Source organism: Triplophysa rosa, linkage group LG11 (genome assembly GCF_024868665.1).
Source record: "Triplophysa rosa linkage group LG11, Trosa_1v2, whole genome shotgun sequence".
In the NCBI taxonomy this organism is placed as follows: Eukaryota; Metazoa; Chordata; class Actinopteri; order Cypriniformes; family Nemacheilidae; genus Triplophysa; species Triplophysa rosa.
Window position 1 is genome coordinate 3,559,159 of NC_079900.1, and position 15,506 is coordinate 3,574,664.

General features: G+C 39.1%; 1 protein-coding gene across 1 annotated transcript; it reads right to left on the reverse strand.

The window, feature by feature from the left end:
* Positions 1-3,536: 3,536 nt before the first annotated feature.
* LOC130561775 (uncharacterized) lies at positions 3,537-6,128 on the reverse strand. Its single transcript, XM_057346347.1, has 8 exons — positions 5,891-6,128; positions 5,554-5,802; positions 5,230-5,472; positions 4,847-5,104; positions 4,459-4,767; positions 4,121-4,369; positions 3,945-4,028; positions 3,537-3,757 (listed from the first exon to the last, which is right to left on the reverse strand). The coding sequence occupies exons 1-8, from the start codon at positions 6,079-6,081 to the stop codon at positions 3,667-3,669; spliced, it is 1,674 nt and encodes a 557-aa protein (XP_057202330.1). The 5' UTR covers positions 6,082-6,128; the 3' UTR covers positions 3,537-3,666.
* Between the last annotated feature and the right edge of the window lie 9,378 nt (positions 6,129-15,506).

Below are 15,506 nucleotides of genomic sequence, written 5' to 3' on the forward strand. Positions count from 1 at the left end.
CATGTCTTTCGTAAGAGACACGTTTTAGGAAAAGACCGTTTGTGCTGAAACACCTGCTTGGTTTTAAGAGGACTTTAAATACGCAGAAGTCTTTTAAAACAAGACGGCAGCAGGTCAGCAGAGAAACTAAATAATTCATTGAAGAGCCAGCCAGGACTCTCTGCTCCTTTAAGAGCAAAAACAATTCTGACAAATTATTTTGAAAATAGCCAGAGGCAGACGATGACAAACTCAATGCCAAAGATAAAAACAATAAATGGAACACACAGATAAAAGCATCTGCCAAATGTCTGTAAAATGTAATGTATGTGGGTGTGAATCTGAGTTTAATTACACAAAGTTCTGTCTTTGAGGAGCCCTGAATACTCTCAGTGAAATAATTTACTGGCTAAACAGAATCTGACCAACTATTCAAAGCATTATAAAAGCCAATCATCAAGTACAAGACAAACATCTACTCAGAATCAAAACCAACTGTTTACAACAATAAATTCATCGTAAAATAGCACCGAAACCTTTTTTAATAAAACAGAAAATAATAACCATGATATAAAACAGCACATACAGTGAGGGAACTAAGTATTTGATCCCCTGCTGATTTTGTAAGTTTGCCTACTTACAAACAAATGAAGGGTCTATAATTTTTATGGTGGGTTTATTTTAACTGATAGACACAGAATATTTAAAAAAATCAGGGGAAAAAAATGTTATATAAAGGTTACAAATTGATTTGCATTTCAGTCAGTGAAATAAGTATTTGATCCCCTACCAACTAGCAAGAATTCTGGCTCCACAGATTGGTTATGTGCCTATATGGACCACAGATTAGTCCTGTCACTTTAAGAAAGTACTCCTAAATCAGCTTGTTATGTATATAAAAGATGCCTGCCAACAGAATCTGTATCTTCCAGTTCAACCTCTCCAACACCATGGTCCAGACCAAATAGGTTTTAAAGGATGTCAGGGACAAGATTGGAGACCTGCACAAACCTTGACTAGGCTACAGACAGAAGCTTGGTGAGAAGGAGACAACTGTTGGTGTGATTATTTGGAAATAGAAGATATACAAAATAACTATCAAATGCCCTTGTTCTGGAGCTCCCTGCAATATTTTCCCAATGGGGTAAAGATGATCATGAGAAATGTTAAAGATCAGCCCAGAACTACACGGAAGAAGCCTGTTAATGATTTCAAGACAGTTGGGAACACAGTTAGCAAGCAAAACATTGGTAACACATTGGTAACACGCTATGCCACAGTAGACTGAAATCCTGAAGCACCCGCAAGGTCCTCCTGCCCAAGAAGGGCCGCCTGGCTCGTCTTAAGTTTGACAATGAACATAAAAATGATTCAGAAAAGGCTTTGGCGAAAGTGCTGGCACTGCTGTGAGACCAAAATGGACTCCTGTGTTTGGAGGGAGAGAAATGCTGACTATGAGCCCAAGAACATCATGTCTACAGAGAAGCACAGTGTTGGAAACATTCTGCTTTAGGGCTTTTTCTCTGCTACAGGTATACAGGATGACTTCACCGCATTGAGGGGCTGAGGGACGGGCCCATGTACCGTAAAATCTTGGACGAGAACCTCCTCCCCTTAACTAGGTCACTGAAGATGGGTCATGGATGAGCCTTTAACATGACAAAGACGCAAAACATATTGCCAAGACAACCAAATAGTGGCTTAAGGAGAAGCACATTAAATGTCCTAGCCAGTCTCTAGACCCTAGTCCTATAGAACCTCTGTGAAGGAGGCTAAAACTCCAATTTGCTGAGCGACAGCCAAGAAACCTTAAAGATTGACAGAGGAGTGGACTAAATGTATCCGGACACATGTGCAAACCTGGTGACCAACTATCAGAAATGTCTGACCTCTGTGCTTGCCAACAAGGGTTTCTCCACCAAGTACAAAGTTATGTTTTGCTTGGGGATCAAATACTTATTTCACTGACTGAAATGCAAATCAATTTATAACCTTTATATAACATTTTTTTCCCCTGATTTTTTTAAATATTCTGTGTCTATCAGTTAAAATAAACCCACCATAAAAATTATAGACCCTTCATTTGTTTGTAAGTAGGCAAACTTACAAAATCAGCAGGGGATCAAATACTTATTTCCCTCACTGTATATTGTGTTAATCCCACACAAATCGTATTGGAAGTCAGCAACCATTTAAAATTTTGCCTTAAGTGACACAATGGTCACAAAAACTCTCTCTGCCGTGATTAACTGACTGAATAAAATCACAAAATAACACAAAAATTAAAGATGAATTTGGGCCAATTGTATTATTTTATTTAAAAAAAATCAACAGGTATTGCAACAATACATCATTGTGAATTTTTTGGCCACGTGAAGTGAAAATTTTATATTGTGACTGGATCATAAAAAAACGGATCCAACCCTGTCAGCAAGTTTGTAGTCACTTGTGTAAAATAAAAAAAATCATTTGGTCTTATGAATCAAGTCATATTAATTTGAGCTGTCATTTTGATTACATTTTGATAGAAGATTAAACAAATTGTGATAAATAGTGCAGTTTAACCAGGACATACAGTATTGTCCCTTTAGATTTAATGTTGATTTTCTTATTTGTGACATATACTGTAGTGATTGTCGGGATGTTTCTGTGGCTACAGACTATAGTTCATTATACGGTGTACGTACAATAAATCTCACATAATGTGTATAAAACATGTTCTGACAGATTATCCTCTTTCTACAATTGACAGTCATCTAGAAAAAGACAATTTGCAAAAACATTTGTCTTACACAGAAATGCATGAATCACTGGTGAACGCATAACATTGGTGAATAAATTTAGAAGGCACTTCAGCAGCTGCTCATCTCTCTCTCTCTCTTCAAAAGATTCATGCTTTATATTCTGTAAGCTCTCAGATGTCCTACTGTGACACTTGTCACACAGACACATTTAACATCCAATTGAAAATGAGCTGAGACTGTTTCAACTAGGACAATACAGGCATCCTTATCGCCTGCCCTAATCTCCATTAAATCATGCACTGAAGTTCTGTCTAAAATATTGTTCAAGTTAAATAACTTGCATCTATTTTGGGATTTTATTTCAGTCCACTGCTTCAAAGAATCTATCTGATCAATCTATCATCTCTGAGTATCTAAGCTGTAGAAATACAGAAATCTCTGCTGCCCTCTGCAGGAAAGAATTTGTTATTGACACAAATATTTCTCAAGCATGTTAGGCCTTTCAAAAGCATTTATCATCATTGATGTCTGTTCCTTTCAATCTTCTTAAAGTTGACTAAACCTAAAATTATTCAAACATTTCTGAAAACAAAACTATAATAACTCTGGTTAGACCAGATAAAACAAAGTGAACATGAGGGAAATTTGAAATCTCTGGGAATGGTGGATTCTTGTTCATGCCTGTTACCTTGGAGTTCTCAACCTTTCTGACTCCAAGGCCCCACTGTATTAAAAAATATTGAAAGCCCCCCAACCAAAAAAAAAAAAAAAAAAATTAAAACCAAAAAAAAAATTTAAAAAATAAAAATTAAAAGAAAAAGATTTTTTCCCCTCATTATTAGTCATCCTGAGGCCCCCTTGGAAGTCAGTAGGGGTCTCCTTGTGGGCCATGGTCCCCCTGTTGAGAACCGCTGCCTTATCAGGAATCTCTTAAAATCCTATTTCATGTTATTTCAGTTTGTTGGCAAAACCAGATCTCAAACCGTGGGTCTCTGTTGAAAAGATCTCTGGATGTGATTCTGTTTTTGAAGAGCCTACGAAAATACAAACATGTGCTTATATTAGCTACAACAAGAACGATCACCATCGAAAACATCCCAGAATAAAACTTGCGATGTTGTCATAAAAGCAAATGTATTTCATGTAAATGCAAATGATTCATATTTTTCATCCATAAATATTTCGCATTTCAAATAATTGTTTTATGATGCTCACGCACACCTCACTGTCTTTACGTTACTGTTGTGAGAGACGATACTGTAGATTTTCTGCGCTTCAGCATCAGCGATGCTATTGTCACTAAAACTGCAAAAAATTTAAACAAAGAGGAAACATAAAATACTAGAGGATACTTCAATGTATTACATTCACTATTTCTCTCTCCGTCTTTCACTCACTCAATGTTTTGTGCTTTGTGGAGGTTTGGCAGCAGGACATCCAGACTCTGATCAGTTAGATGACACTGACTGAGATCCAGTTCTGTCAGACCTTCAGAATGTTCCAGAACCAGAGCCAGACCTCCACAGACCTGCAGGTCCAGATGAGTCTGACTGAGATCCACTTCTTCACCCAGAGCCCGAGAAAGACATTCAGCTTTCCCATCATCCACATGAGAGAGAAACTGAAGCAGCATGGCTTTACCACACCTGAAAGAGAGAGAGAGGGATGTTTTATATGCTTAAATCTGTAATTGTATCTCTGTGAGTATGAATCATATATGATCATGTTTGCTCACTGGAGTTTAACAGAGTGTAAGAATGTGAAGAGTTGATCTATTCCAGCGGTGTTAATCTGACAGTCGTGTAGATTCAGCTGAGTGAGGGTGTGTGTATCTCTATAAACTCTCTGAATGACTGTAGACATCACACGACAGTCCTCAGGAGTCAGAGTCTGTGTGGGGGTGTCTTCTGTCAGGTCCAGTGCAGAACCACAGGAGAAGTCCAGCTTGTGCTGCAGGGCAGAGAGCAGAACCGCTGACGCCTCCTGCTGGACATCAGATGAACTGCAGCAGCGAAGCATTCTCAGTAACAGCACTCTGTCAACCCTGAAAACAAATACAATGTCAGATTTATATAATTTAATAACATATCAACATAAAAAGAAATACAAAATAGGGGTATGACCTGAGGCAGGAAACACGACTGAGGAGAGGCAGAATGCTCTCTAGCTCCTCCTCTGGTATGGAGGTCCACAGCATGTTAAGTGTAAGTGCAGTGCAGTGTTGCAGTATAAAGCGCAGAGCTGCACAGTGGACAGAGTCCAGCACTCTGTTCTGCAGGTTAATGCAGTTCTTCACTGAACTCAACAGACCGGACACAAACCCTGAAGATCTGGACTCATAGATCTCTTTCATTAAACACATCATCATGGTGGAGCTCATCCTGTACAGACACATAAACACACACAAATCAGTTACATGTCACTGTTCATGTATAAATAAGTAAGTTTTTCCCCAGCTAAGATTCATAAGTCTTTTTGTCATGTCTGGATTTAGCATGTTGCTTACTGCTGAAAGTGAATCCTGTTCAGAAATGGCAGAATTTCTCTGATGTTAAATGACATGTAAGTTTCTGTAAGGTCGACAGTGACGTGTGAAATATCACGCTGCAGGAAATAATGAAGCGTTTCCCAACTCAAGGCACATGGAGTCAAATCTCTTCCCACTTTCTGCAGGAAGCATGAAGTCATTTCCTCATCTTGAGCTTCATACACACATTCAGCCAGCATCTGGAGAATCTCTTTGGACAGTCTACACACACACACACGCACAAACATGTTAAAATATGTCATTTCAATATTGACACTACTGCAATATGTCATATGGTCAGACCTGAGAGTCACTGGGCTCTGCTGAGACAGAAGGAGAATCAGAGAGAGAGACTTCATCCTGCAGTCGGTCAAGTTCAAACACTGGACAGTCCAGAGTCTCAGAAGAGAAGCCAAACTGCTCAGAACTCTGGACATCTCGCTGTCTGACCGCCATTTATCATTCAGATCGACTGAGAGTTCATCTACACTGACAGGAACTCTTACAGACCTCAATGCACGCACTATTCTCACCACCATATAACCACTCAGCCTGAGAAAAGAACACAAAATAAAAACAGTAAACTCTAAAAATAAGGTAAAAGTTTTAAAACAGTATTGTTTAAAGCTCTGTCCTGTACCTGAGTGTTTGTATGCTTGTGATGTGTCTGAAGAGAAGTCTTGTTCCTCTGAGAGAGATGGCTTGAGGATTAAAAGTTAAAGTGAGTCTGTCAGCTGACAGGTGTAAGACTCCGCCCACAAACCTGCATGTGCTGCTGGGTAATATTCCCTTGAGACTGAGGTTGAAATCTAGAGCCTGAAACAGTGACATCACCAGCTCTGGATCCTCTCTGAACTCGGCCCGTTTAAAAAGTCTCAACACATTAAAGACACATTTTTTCAGCCAAGCATTCACTTAATGCAAAATATGCTAAATAAACCACCGGGAGACTGCATTTATTAGATATTATTTACTAGAATAATCTTGCTTGTTCTATAAACACCATGCACTGTGCTGTGTTTTACCTTTTTTGTGTTTTTCAGTTTTTCTTATTTTCTCCTGTAAAGCTGCTTTGGAACAATGCACATTGTGAAAAGCGCTATATAAATAAAATTGAATTGAATATTAATGTGTATTCAGTATGTGTATTCAGTTGTCATCCTGTGTGTTTTTCAGTGGTGAGCTGCAGCGCTGNCACTTATAAAGCCTTAAACGGTTTAGCCCCTACCTACATAACAGAGCTTCTACCACACTACAACCCATCACGCTCTCTAAGATCTCAAAACTCGACTTTTGATAACACCTAGAATAACTAAATCCACCAAAGGGGGTGAGCTTTCTCATACGTAGCACCTAAACTCTGGAATAGCCTTCCCGATACTATTCGGAGGGTCAGACACACTCTCCCAATTTAAATCTAGATTAAAGACACATCTTTTCAGCCAAGCATTCACTTAATGCAAAATATGCTAAATAAACCACCGGGAGACTGCATTTATTAGATATTATTTACTAGAATAATCTTGCTTGTTCTATAAACACCATGCACTGTGCTGTTTTTACCTTTTTTGTGTTTTTCAGTTTTTCTTATTTTCTCCTGTAAAGCTGCTTTGGAACAATGCACATTGTGAAAAGCGCTATATAAATAAAATTGAATTGAATTGAATATGTATTCAGCTTTATTACGCATCACTGTTGTTTTAAATTCTATTGTGTTTTAGTGGTAGTGCTGTGTGCCGGCTAAAAGACTTCTCTGATTCAGCAAGGAATTCAACCTCAGTTCAAGGGAATAGTAGCACCTGCATTTGTGCTAGGACTAATACACTAACTGTGCTGACAGACCACTAATTTTAACTAGCCATCCCCAGAAAAAACTTTTTCAGACCATACAAGCATAATGCGAGCACCGGTATAGGACGATAAGTAAATTTTAAATTACTATAGATTACGTTTATTTTGTGTTCATTTTCTCGACTGATGGTTATACGTGGTGAGAATGTGCTGCATTGAGCTAGAGTTCCTAGTCGGATGAACTCTCAGTCGATCTGAATGATAAATGGCGGTCAGACAGCGAGATGTCCAGAGTTCTGAGCAGTTTGGCTTCTCTTCTGAGACTCTGGACTGTCCAGTGTTTGAACTTGACCGACTGCAGGATGAAGCTCTCTCTCTGATTCTCCTTCTGTCTCAGCAGAGCCCAGTGACTCTCAGGTCTGACCATATGACAAATTGCAGTAGTCAATATTGAAATGACATATTTTAACATGTTTGTGTTTGTGCGTGTGTGTGTAGACTGTCCAAAGAGATTCTCCAGATGCTGGCTGAATGTGTGTATGAAGCTCAAGATGAGGAAATGACTTCATGCTTCCTGCAGAAAGTGGGAAGAGATTTGACTCCATGTGCCTTGAGTTGGGAAACGCTTCATTATTTCCTGCAGCCTGATATTTCACACGTCACTGTCGACCTTACAGAAACTACATGTCATTTAACATCAGAGAAATTCTGCCATTTCTGAACAGGATTCACTTTCAGCAGTAAGCAACATGCTAAATCCAGACATGACAAAAAGACTTATGAATCTTAGCTGGGGAAAAACTTACTTATTTATACATGAACAGTGACATGTAACTGATTTGTGTGTGTTTATGTGTCTGTACAGGATGAGCTCCACCATGATGATGTGTTTAATGAAAGAGATCTATGAGTCCAGATCTTCAGGGTTGTGTCCGGTCTGTTGAGTTCAGTGAAGAACTGCATTAACCTGCAGAACGAGAGCGCTGGACTCTGTCCACTGTGCAGCTCTGCGCTATACTCAACACCGCACTCACTTACCACTCAACCATGCTGTGACCTCAACCAGAGAGCTAAGAGCATTCTCTTCTCAGTGTCTCCGCCTCAGGTCATTACCCCTATTTATTATGTTGATATTATTTAATAATTATTATATAATCTGACTATGTATTTTTCAGTGTTGACAGAGTGCTTACTGAGAATGCTTCGCTGCTGCAGTTCATCTGATGTCCAGCAGAGGCGTCACGCGTTCTGCTCTCTGCCCTGCAGCACAAGCTGGACTTCTCCTGTGGTTCTGCACTGGACCTGACAGAAGACACCCCCACACAGACTCTGACTCCTGAGGACTGTCTGTGATGTCTACAGTCATTCAGAGAGTTTATAGAGAACACACACCCTCACTCAGCTGAATCTACACGACTGTCAGATTAACACCGCTGAATAATCAACTCTTCACATTCTTACACTCTGTTAAACTCCAGTGAGCAAACATGACATATATGATTCATACTCACAGAGATACAATTACAGAATTAGCATATAAAACACCCTCTCTCTCTCTTTCAGGTGTGGTAAATCCATGCTCTTCAGTTCTCTCTCATGTGGATGATGGGAAAGCTGAATGTCTTTCTCGGGCTCTGGGTGAAGAAGTGGATCTCAGTCAGACTCATCTGGACCTGCAGGTCTGTGGAGGTCTGGCTCTGGTTCTGGAACATTTGAAGGTCTGACAGAACTGGATCTCAGTCAGTGTCATCTAACTGATCAGAGTCTGGATGTCCTGCTGCCAAACCTCCACAAAGCACAAAACATTGAGTGAGTGAAAGACGGAGAGAGAAATAGTGAATGTAATACATTGAAGTATCCTCTAGTATTTTATGTTTCCTCTTTGTTTAAATTTTTTGCAGTTTTAGTGACAATAGCATCGCTATGCTGAAGCGCAGAAAATCTACAGTTTCGTCTCTCACAACAGAAATAAAGACAGTGAGGTGTGCGTGAGCATCATAAAACAATTATTTGAAATGCGAAATATTTATGGATGAAAAATATGAATCATTTGCATTTACATGAAATACATTTGCTTTTATGACAACATCGCAAGGTTTATTCTGGGATGTTTTCGATGGTGATCGTTCTTGTTGTAGCTAATATAAGCACATGTTTGTATTTTCGTAGGCTCTTCAAAAACAGAATCACATCCAGAAATCTTTTCAACAGAGACCCACGGTTAGATCTGGTGATGCCAACAAACTGAAATAACATGAAATAGGATTTTAAGAGATTCCTGATAAGGCAGCGGTTCTCAACAGGGGGACCATGGCCCACAAGGAGACCCCTACTGACTTCCAAGGGGGCCTCAGGATGACTAATAATGAGGGGAAAAAAACCTTTTCCAGTAAATATCAAGCTCTAAAATATTGAGTGGTAGAAATTTTGAGTTTTTGTGACGCGGGAGGGGCTTTCAATATTTTTTAATACGAGGGCCTTGGAGTCAAAAGTGAGAACTCCAAGGACACATAACAATAATCCACCATTCCCAGAGATTTCAAATTTCCCTCATGTTCACTTTGTTTTATCTGGTCTAACCAGAGTTATTATAGTTTTGTTTTCAGAAATGTTTGAATAATTTTAGGTTTAGTCAACTTTAAGAAGATTGAAAGGAACAGACATCAATGATGAAAATGCTTTTGAAAGGCCTAACATGCTTGAGAAATATTTGTGTCAATAACAAATTCTTTCCTGCAGAGGGCAGCAGAGATTTCTGTATTTCTACAGCTTAGATACTCAGAGATGATAGATTGATCAGATAGATTCTTTGAAGCAGTGGACTGAAATAAAATCCCAAAATAGATGCAAGTTATTTAACTTGAACAATATTTTAGACAGAACTTCAGTGCATGATTTAATGGAGATTAGGGCAGGCGATAAGGATGCCTGTATTGTCCTAGTTGAAACAGTCTCAGCTCATTTTCAATTGGATGTTAAATGTGTCTGTGTGACAAGTGTCACAGTAGGACATCTGAGAGCTTACAGAATATAAAGCATGAATCTTTTGAAGAGAGAGAGAGAGATGAGCAGCTGCTGAAGTGCCTTCTAAATTTATTCACCAATGTTATGCGTTCACCAGTGATTCATGCATTTCTGTGTAAGACAAAGTTTTTGCAAATTGTCTTTTTCTAGATGACTGTCAATTGTAGAAAGAGGATAATCTGTCAGAACATGTTTTATACACATTATGTGAGATTTATTGTACGTACACCGTATAATGAACTATAGTCTGTAGCCACAGAAACATCCCGACAATCACTACAGTATATGTCACAAATAAGAAAATCAACATTAAATCTAAAGGGACAATACTGTATGTCCTGGTTAAACTGCACTATTTATCACAATTTGTTTAATCTTCTATCAAAATGTAATCAAAATGACAGCTCAAATTAATATGACTTGATTCATAAGACCAAATGATTTTTTTTATTTTACACAAGTGACTACAAACTTGCTGACAGGGTTGGATCCGTTTTTTTATGATCCAGTCACAATATAAAATTTTCACTTCACGTGGCCAAAAAATTCACAATGATGTATTGTTGCAATACCTGTTGATTTTTTTTAAATAAAATAATACAATTGGCCCAAATTCATCTTTAATTTTTGTGTTATTTTGTGATTTTATTCAGTCAGTTAATCACGGCAGAGAGAGTTTTTGTGACCATTGTGTCACTTAAGGCAAAATTTTAAATGGTTGCTGACTTCCAATACGATTTGTGTGGGATTAACACAATATACAGTGAGGGAAATAAGTATTTGATCCCCTGCTGATTTTGTAAGTTTGCCTACTTACAAACAAATGAAGGGTCTATAATTTTTATGGTGGGTTTATTTTAACTGATAGACACAGAATATTTAAAAAAATCAGGGGAAAAAAATGTTATATAAAGGTTATAAATTGATTTGCATTTCAGTCAGTGAAATAAGTATTTGATCCCCAAGCAAAACATAACTTTGTACTTGGTGGAGAAACCCTTGTTGGCAAGCACAGAGGTCAGACATTTCTGATAGTTGGTCACCAGGTTTGCACATGTGTCCGGATACATTTAGTCCACTCCTCTGTCAATCTTTAAGGTTTCTTGGCTGTCGCTCAGCAAATTGGAGTTTTAGCCTCCTTCACAGAGGTTCTATAGGACTAGGGTCTAGAGACTGGCTAGGACATTTAATGTGCTTCTCCTTAAGCCACTATTTGGTTGTCTTGGCAATATGTTTTGCGTCTTTGTCATGTTAAAGGCTCATCCATGACCCATCTTCAGTGACCTAGTTAAGGGGAGGAGGTTCTCGTCCAAGATTTTACGGTACATGGGCCCGTCCCTCAGCCCCTCAATGCGGTGAAGTCATCCTGTATACCTGTAGCAGAGAAAAAGCCCTAAAGCAGAATGTTTCCAACACTGTGCTTCTCTGTAGACATGATGTTCTTGGGCTCATAGTCAGCATTTCTCTCCCTCCAAACACAGGAGTCCATTTTGGTCTCACAGCAGTGCCAGCACTTTCGCCAAAGCCTTTTCTGAATCATTTTTATGTTCATTGTCAAACTTAAGACGAGCCAGGCGGCCCTTCTTGGGCAGGAGGACCTTGCGGGTGCTTCAGGATTTCAGTCTACTGTGGCATAGCGTGTTACCAATGTGTTACCAATGTTTTGCTTGCTAACTGTGTTCCCAACTGTCTTGAAATCATTAACAGGCTTCTTCCGTGTAGTTCTGGGCTGATCTTTAACATTTCTCATGATCATCTTTACCCCATTGGGAAAATATTGCAGGGAGCTCCAGAACAAGGGCATTTGATAGTTATTTTGTATATCTTCTATTTCCAAATAATCACACCAACAGTTGTCTCCTTCTCACCAAGCTTCTGTCTGTAGCCTAGTCAAGGTTTGTGCAGGTCTCCAATCTTGTCCCTGACATCCTTTAAAACCTATTTGGTCTGGACCATGGTGTTGGAGAGGTTGAACTGGAAGATACAGATTCTGTTGGCAGGCATCTTTTATATACATAACAAGCTGATTTAGGAGTACTTTCTTAAAGTGACAGGACTAATCTGTGGTCCATATAGGCACATAACCAATCTGTGGAGCCAGAATTCTTGCTAGTTGGTAGGGGATCAAATACTTATTTCACTGACTGAAATGCAAATCAATTTGTAACCTTTATATAACATTTTTTTCCCCTGATTTTTTTAAATATTCTGTGTCTATCAGTTAAAATAAACCCACCATAAAAATTATAGACCCTTCATTTGTTTGTAAGTAGGCAAACTTACAAAATCAGCAGGGGATCAAATACTTAGTTCCCTCACTGTATGTGCTGTTTTATATCATGGTTATTATTTTCTGTTTTATTAAAAAAGGTTTCGGTGCTATTTTACGATGAATTTATTGTTGTAAACAGTTGGTTTTGATTCTGAGTAGATGTTTGTCTTGTACTTGATGATTGGCTTTTATAATGCTTTGAATAGTTGGTCAGATTCTGTTTAGCCAGTAAATTATTTCACTGAGAGTATTCAGGGCTCCTCAAAGACAGAACTTTGTGTAATTAAACTCAGATTCACACCCACATACATTACATTTTACAGACATTTGGCAGATGCTTTTATCTGTGTGTTCCATTTATTGTTTTTATCTTTGGCATTGAGTTTGTCATCGTCTGCCTCTGGCTATTTTCAAAATAATTTGTCAGAATTGTTTTTGCTCTTAAAGGAGCAGAGAGTCCTGGCTGGCTCTTCAATGAATTATTTAGTTTCTCTGCTGACCTGCTGCCGTCTTGTTTTAAAAGACTTCTGCGTATTTAAAGTCCTCTTAAAACCAAGCAGGTGTTTCAGCACAAACGGTCTTTTCCTAAAACGTGTCTCTTACGAAAGACATGTTTAAAAACGCAGTCGATTGTATAAGCATGGCAACAAACATTTGCATGTTAGAGTTTTGTTCTTTTTGCAAGAAAAATCATAACTGAGAGCTCTTTATTTCTGTTGGAGAGCAAACAAACAGTTTAGCTACATTTACATTTAGTCATTTAGCAGACGCTTTTGCCTGAGTGGAATGTCACTCAGGCATGCTGAGATGTGTTCAGAAACAAGTGGAGTTGTGTATCATCCGCATGGCAGTGATAGGAAAAGCCATGTTTACGAATGACAGAACCTAGGGATGTCATGTATATGGAAAAGAGCAGCGGTCCAAGCACTGAGCCCTGAGGCACCCCTGGATTGAGATGTTGGGACTCGGAGACCTCACCTCTCCAGGATACTGTAAATGACCTACCTGTGAGGTAAGACTTGAACCATTGTAGCACCATTACAGAGACACCCATAGCCCTGAGGGTCGACTGGAGGATGTGGTGGTTAACGGTGTCAAAAGCAGCAGATACATCCAGTAGGATGAGTACAGATGATTTAGAGGCTGCCCTTGCCAGTCTCAGGGCTTCAATGACTGAGAGCAGTGCAGTCTTTTTTTTACATTTGTTCATTTGGCACGCTTTTATCCAAAGCGACTTTCAAGTAGGAAAGCATATAACATTTTTTCAACACGCGAAACAGTACAGTTAGTTTATGAGGCCATGCTACTAGGAGGATAAAAACTGGACTAAGCAAGAGAGAGAATCTTTATTAAACACCAGACATAGACAGTTATTGGTTAGTCAAATAAATGCGTAACATGTACAGTATGTTTTGAGTTGTTTTTTAAAAGTCGTGAAGGGTGCTGAAGTTCGGGTGAAGGCTGGCAGTTCGTTCTACCATGGGGGAACCGAATGAGTAAAGGTTTTTGCAAGCGATTTAGTGCCTCGCTGTGATGGAACAACCAGACGTCGCTCGTTTTCAGACAGAAGATGAGGGGAGGGGATGTAGACCTGGAGCGGTGTGTTGAGGTAAAGGGGCGAAATTGATCCAGGCGGCAACTGGCAGCCAGTGAAGTGAAATCAGGAGGGGTGTTACATGGGTTCTTTTAGGCTGATTGAAAACTAGACGTGCAGCTGCCTTCTGGATCATTTGCAAGGGCATGACTGCATTGGTTGGAAGGCAGGCCAGTAGAGAATTGCAGTAATCCAGTCTTGATATGACCAAAGCTTGGACAAGCAGCTGAGAGGCATGCTCCGACAGGAACAGCCTGATTTTCCTGACATTGTAGAGAACATACCTGCAAGTTCGAGGTATGTTCTACACACACACAGCTTTAAACCTTGTTAATGAAAGACGCCGGTAATCTCACATGGGTATCCTTTTTGAGTTGGAAAGACATCTGAGCGTCTGCCCTTAGGTGTGGTCAAATACCAAATTATGCAATTTCTATAAGAATTCAAAGATGTCAGCCGCACCAATTTTATAGCTCTTTTTACTTTTTTTATCTACCATAAGGAATGACAGAGGAAATAAATAATACTCAAAAGAACTTAGAAGCTCAATTGTGTTTCTTGAGATATAGTTTAACTCCTGGGTTTAGTTATGTTTTTTGTATTCTGGAAAAGTTTTTAGACATCTTGTAAATGAGAAGTTGTGATTTGAACTTTTTCTAAAATGTAATTTACATTTACGCATTTGGCAGACGCTTTTATCCAAAGCGACTTACATTACATGATACTGTACATTTGTATTTGAGTATGTGTAATAAAACTGTTTAAGGTTTATGGCTCTCTATAATCTGTTGAATGTAACCCAAATGAGACAAAATGTCCCACTTTTCTTTCGTTGCGATGAAGAAATTTGCAGCTTAGAAAAGACGTTTCTCCCACAGGGAAACACTTTGCGCTGCTTTGCAATTTCTGCTCCACTTTGCTGTACCAAGAGAAGAATGCAGAAGTAGCCTACAACCTGTCCTCTCTGACTGTTTGCCGGCGATGACCTCCTTTTTTGTCATGAATTTTAATGAGGGCCGGTCATTTATTTGCACGTAGCAGCACTGCGGTCTGCTTCACTTCCCCATCTGGTGTGTTGTGTGGTGAACAACATGCACCATTTCCCTCGTGGTCACAGGAAAGAAAGGATTTTTTCAAGAGGGTCTACAGGATGTTACAAAATGGACTGGAACGAAACATGATGAACAAAGATGCAAATATTGTAAAACACTGCAGTACTTTTTTTAGAAGAAACTGATTCTTGTTAAGTTACAACTGTAAAATACACTCAATTTTATTTTGCTAAAACATGAAATAGCGAGCAATGTGCATTTAGCATTCATTGGAAAAATATAAAACCATTTTTGTCGTTATTGATTTTCTCTTTTTTTAAACCCACCCCCCATTGCAATGCCCTGGTGTGAGTAGTGTTGCATGACTGAACACAAGACTCAAGGGACTGACAAGATGTTACCACACGTGCACACGCACACACGTGCACACACTGTCGGTCGGAGTAAATGCTTAAGTCACATTTGCACCCAATGGACTGACATAATGCACATCAATTGCTCATGAGACATGCATGCTGCATTA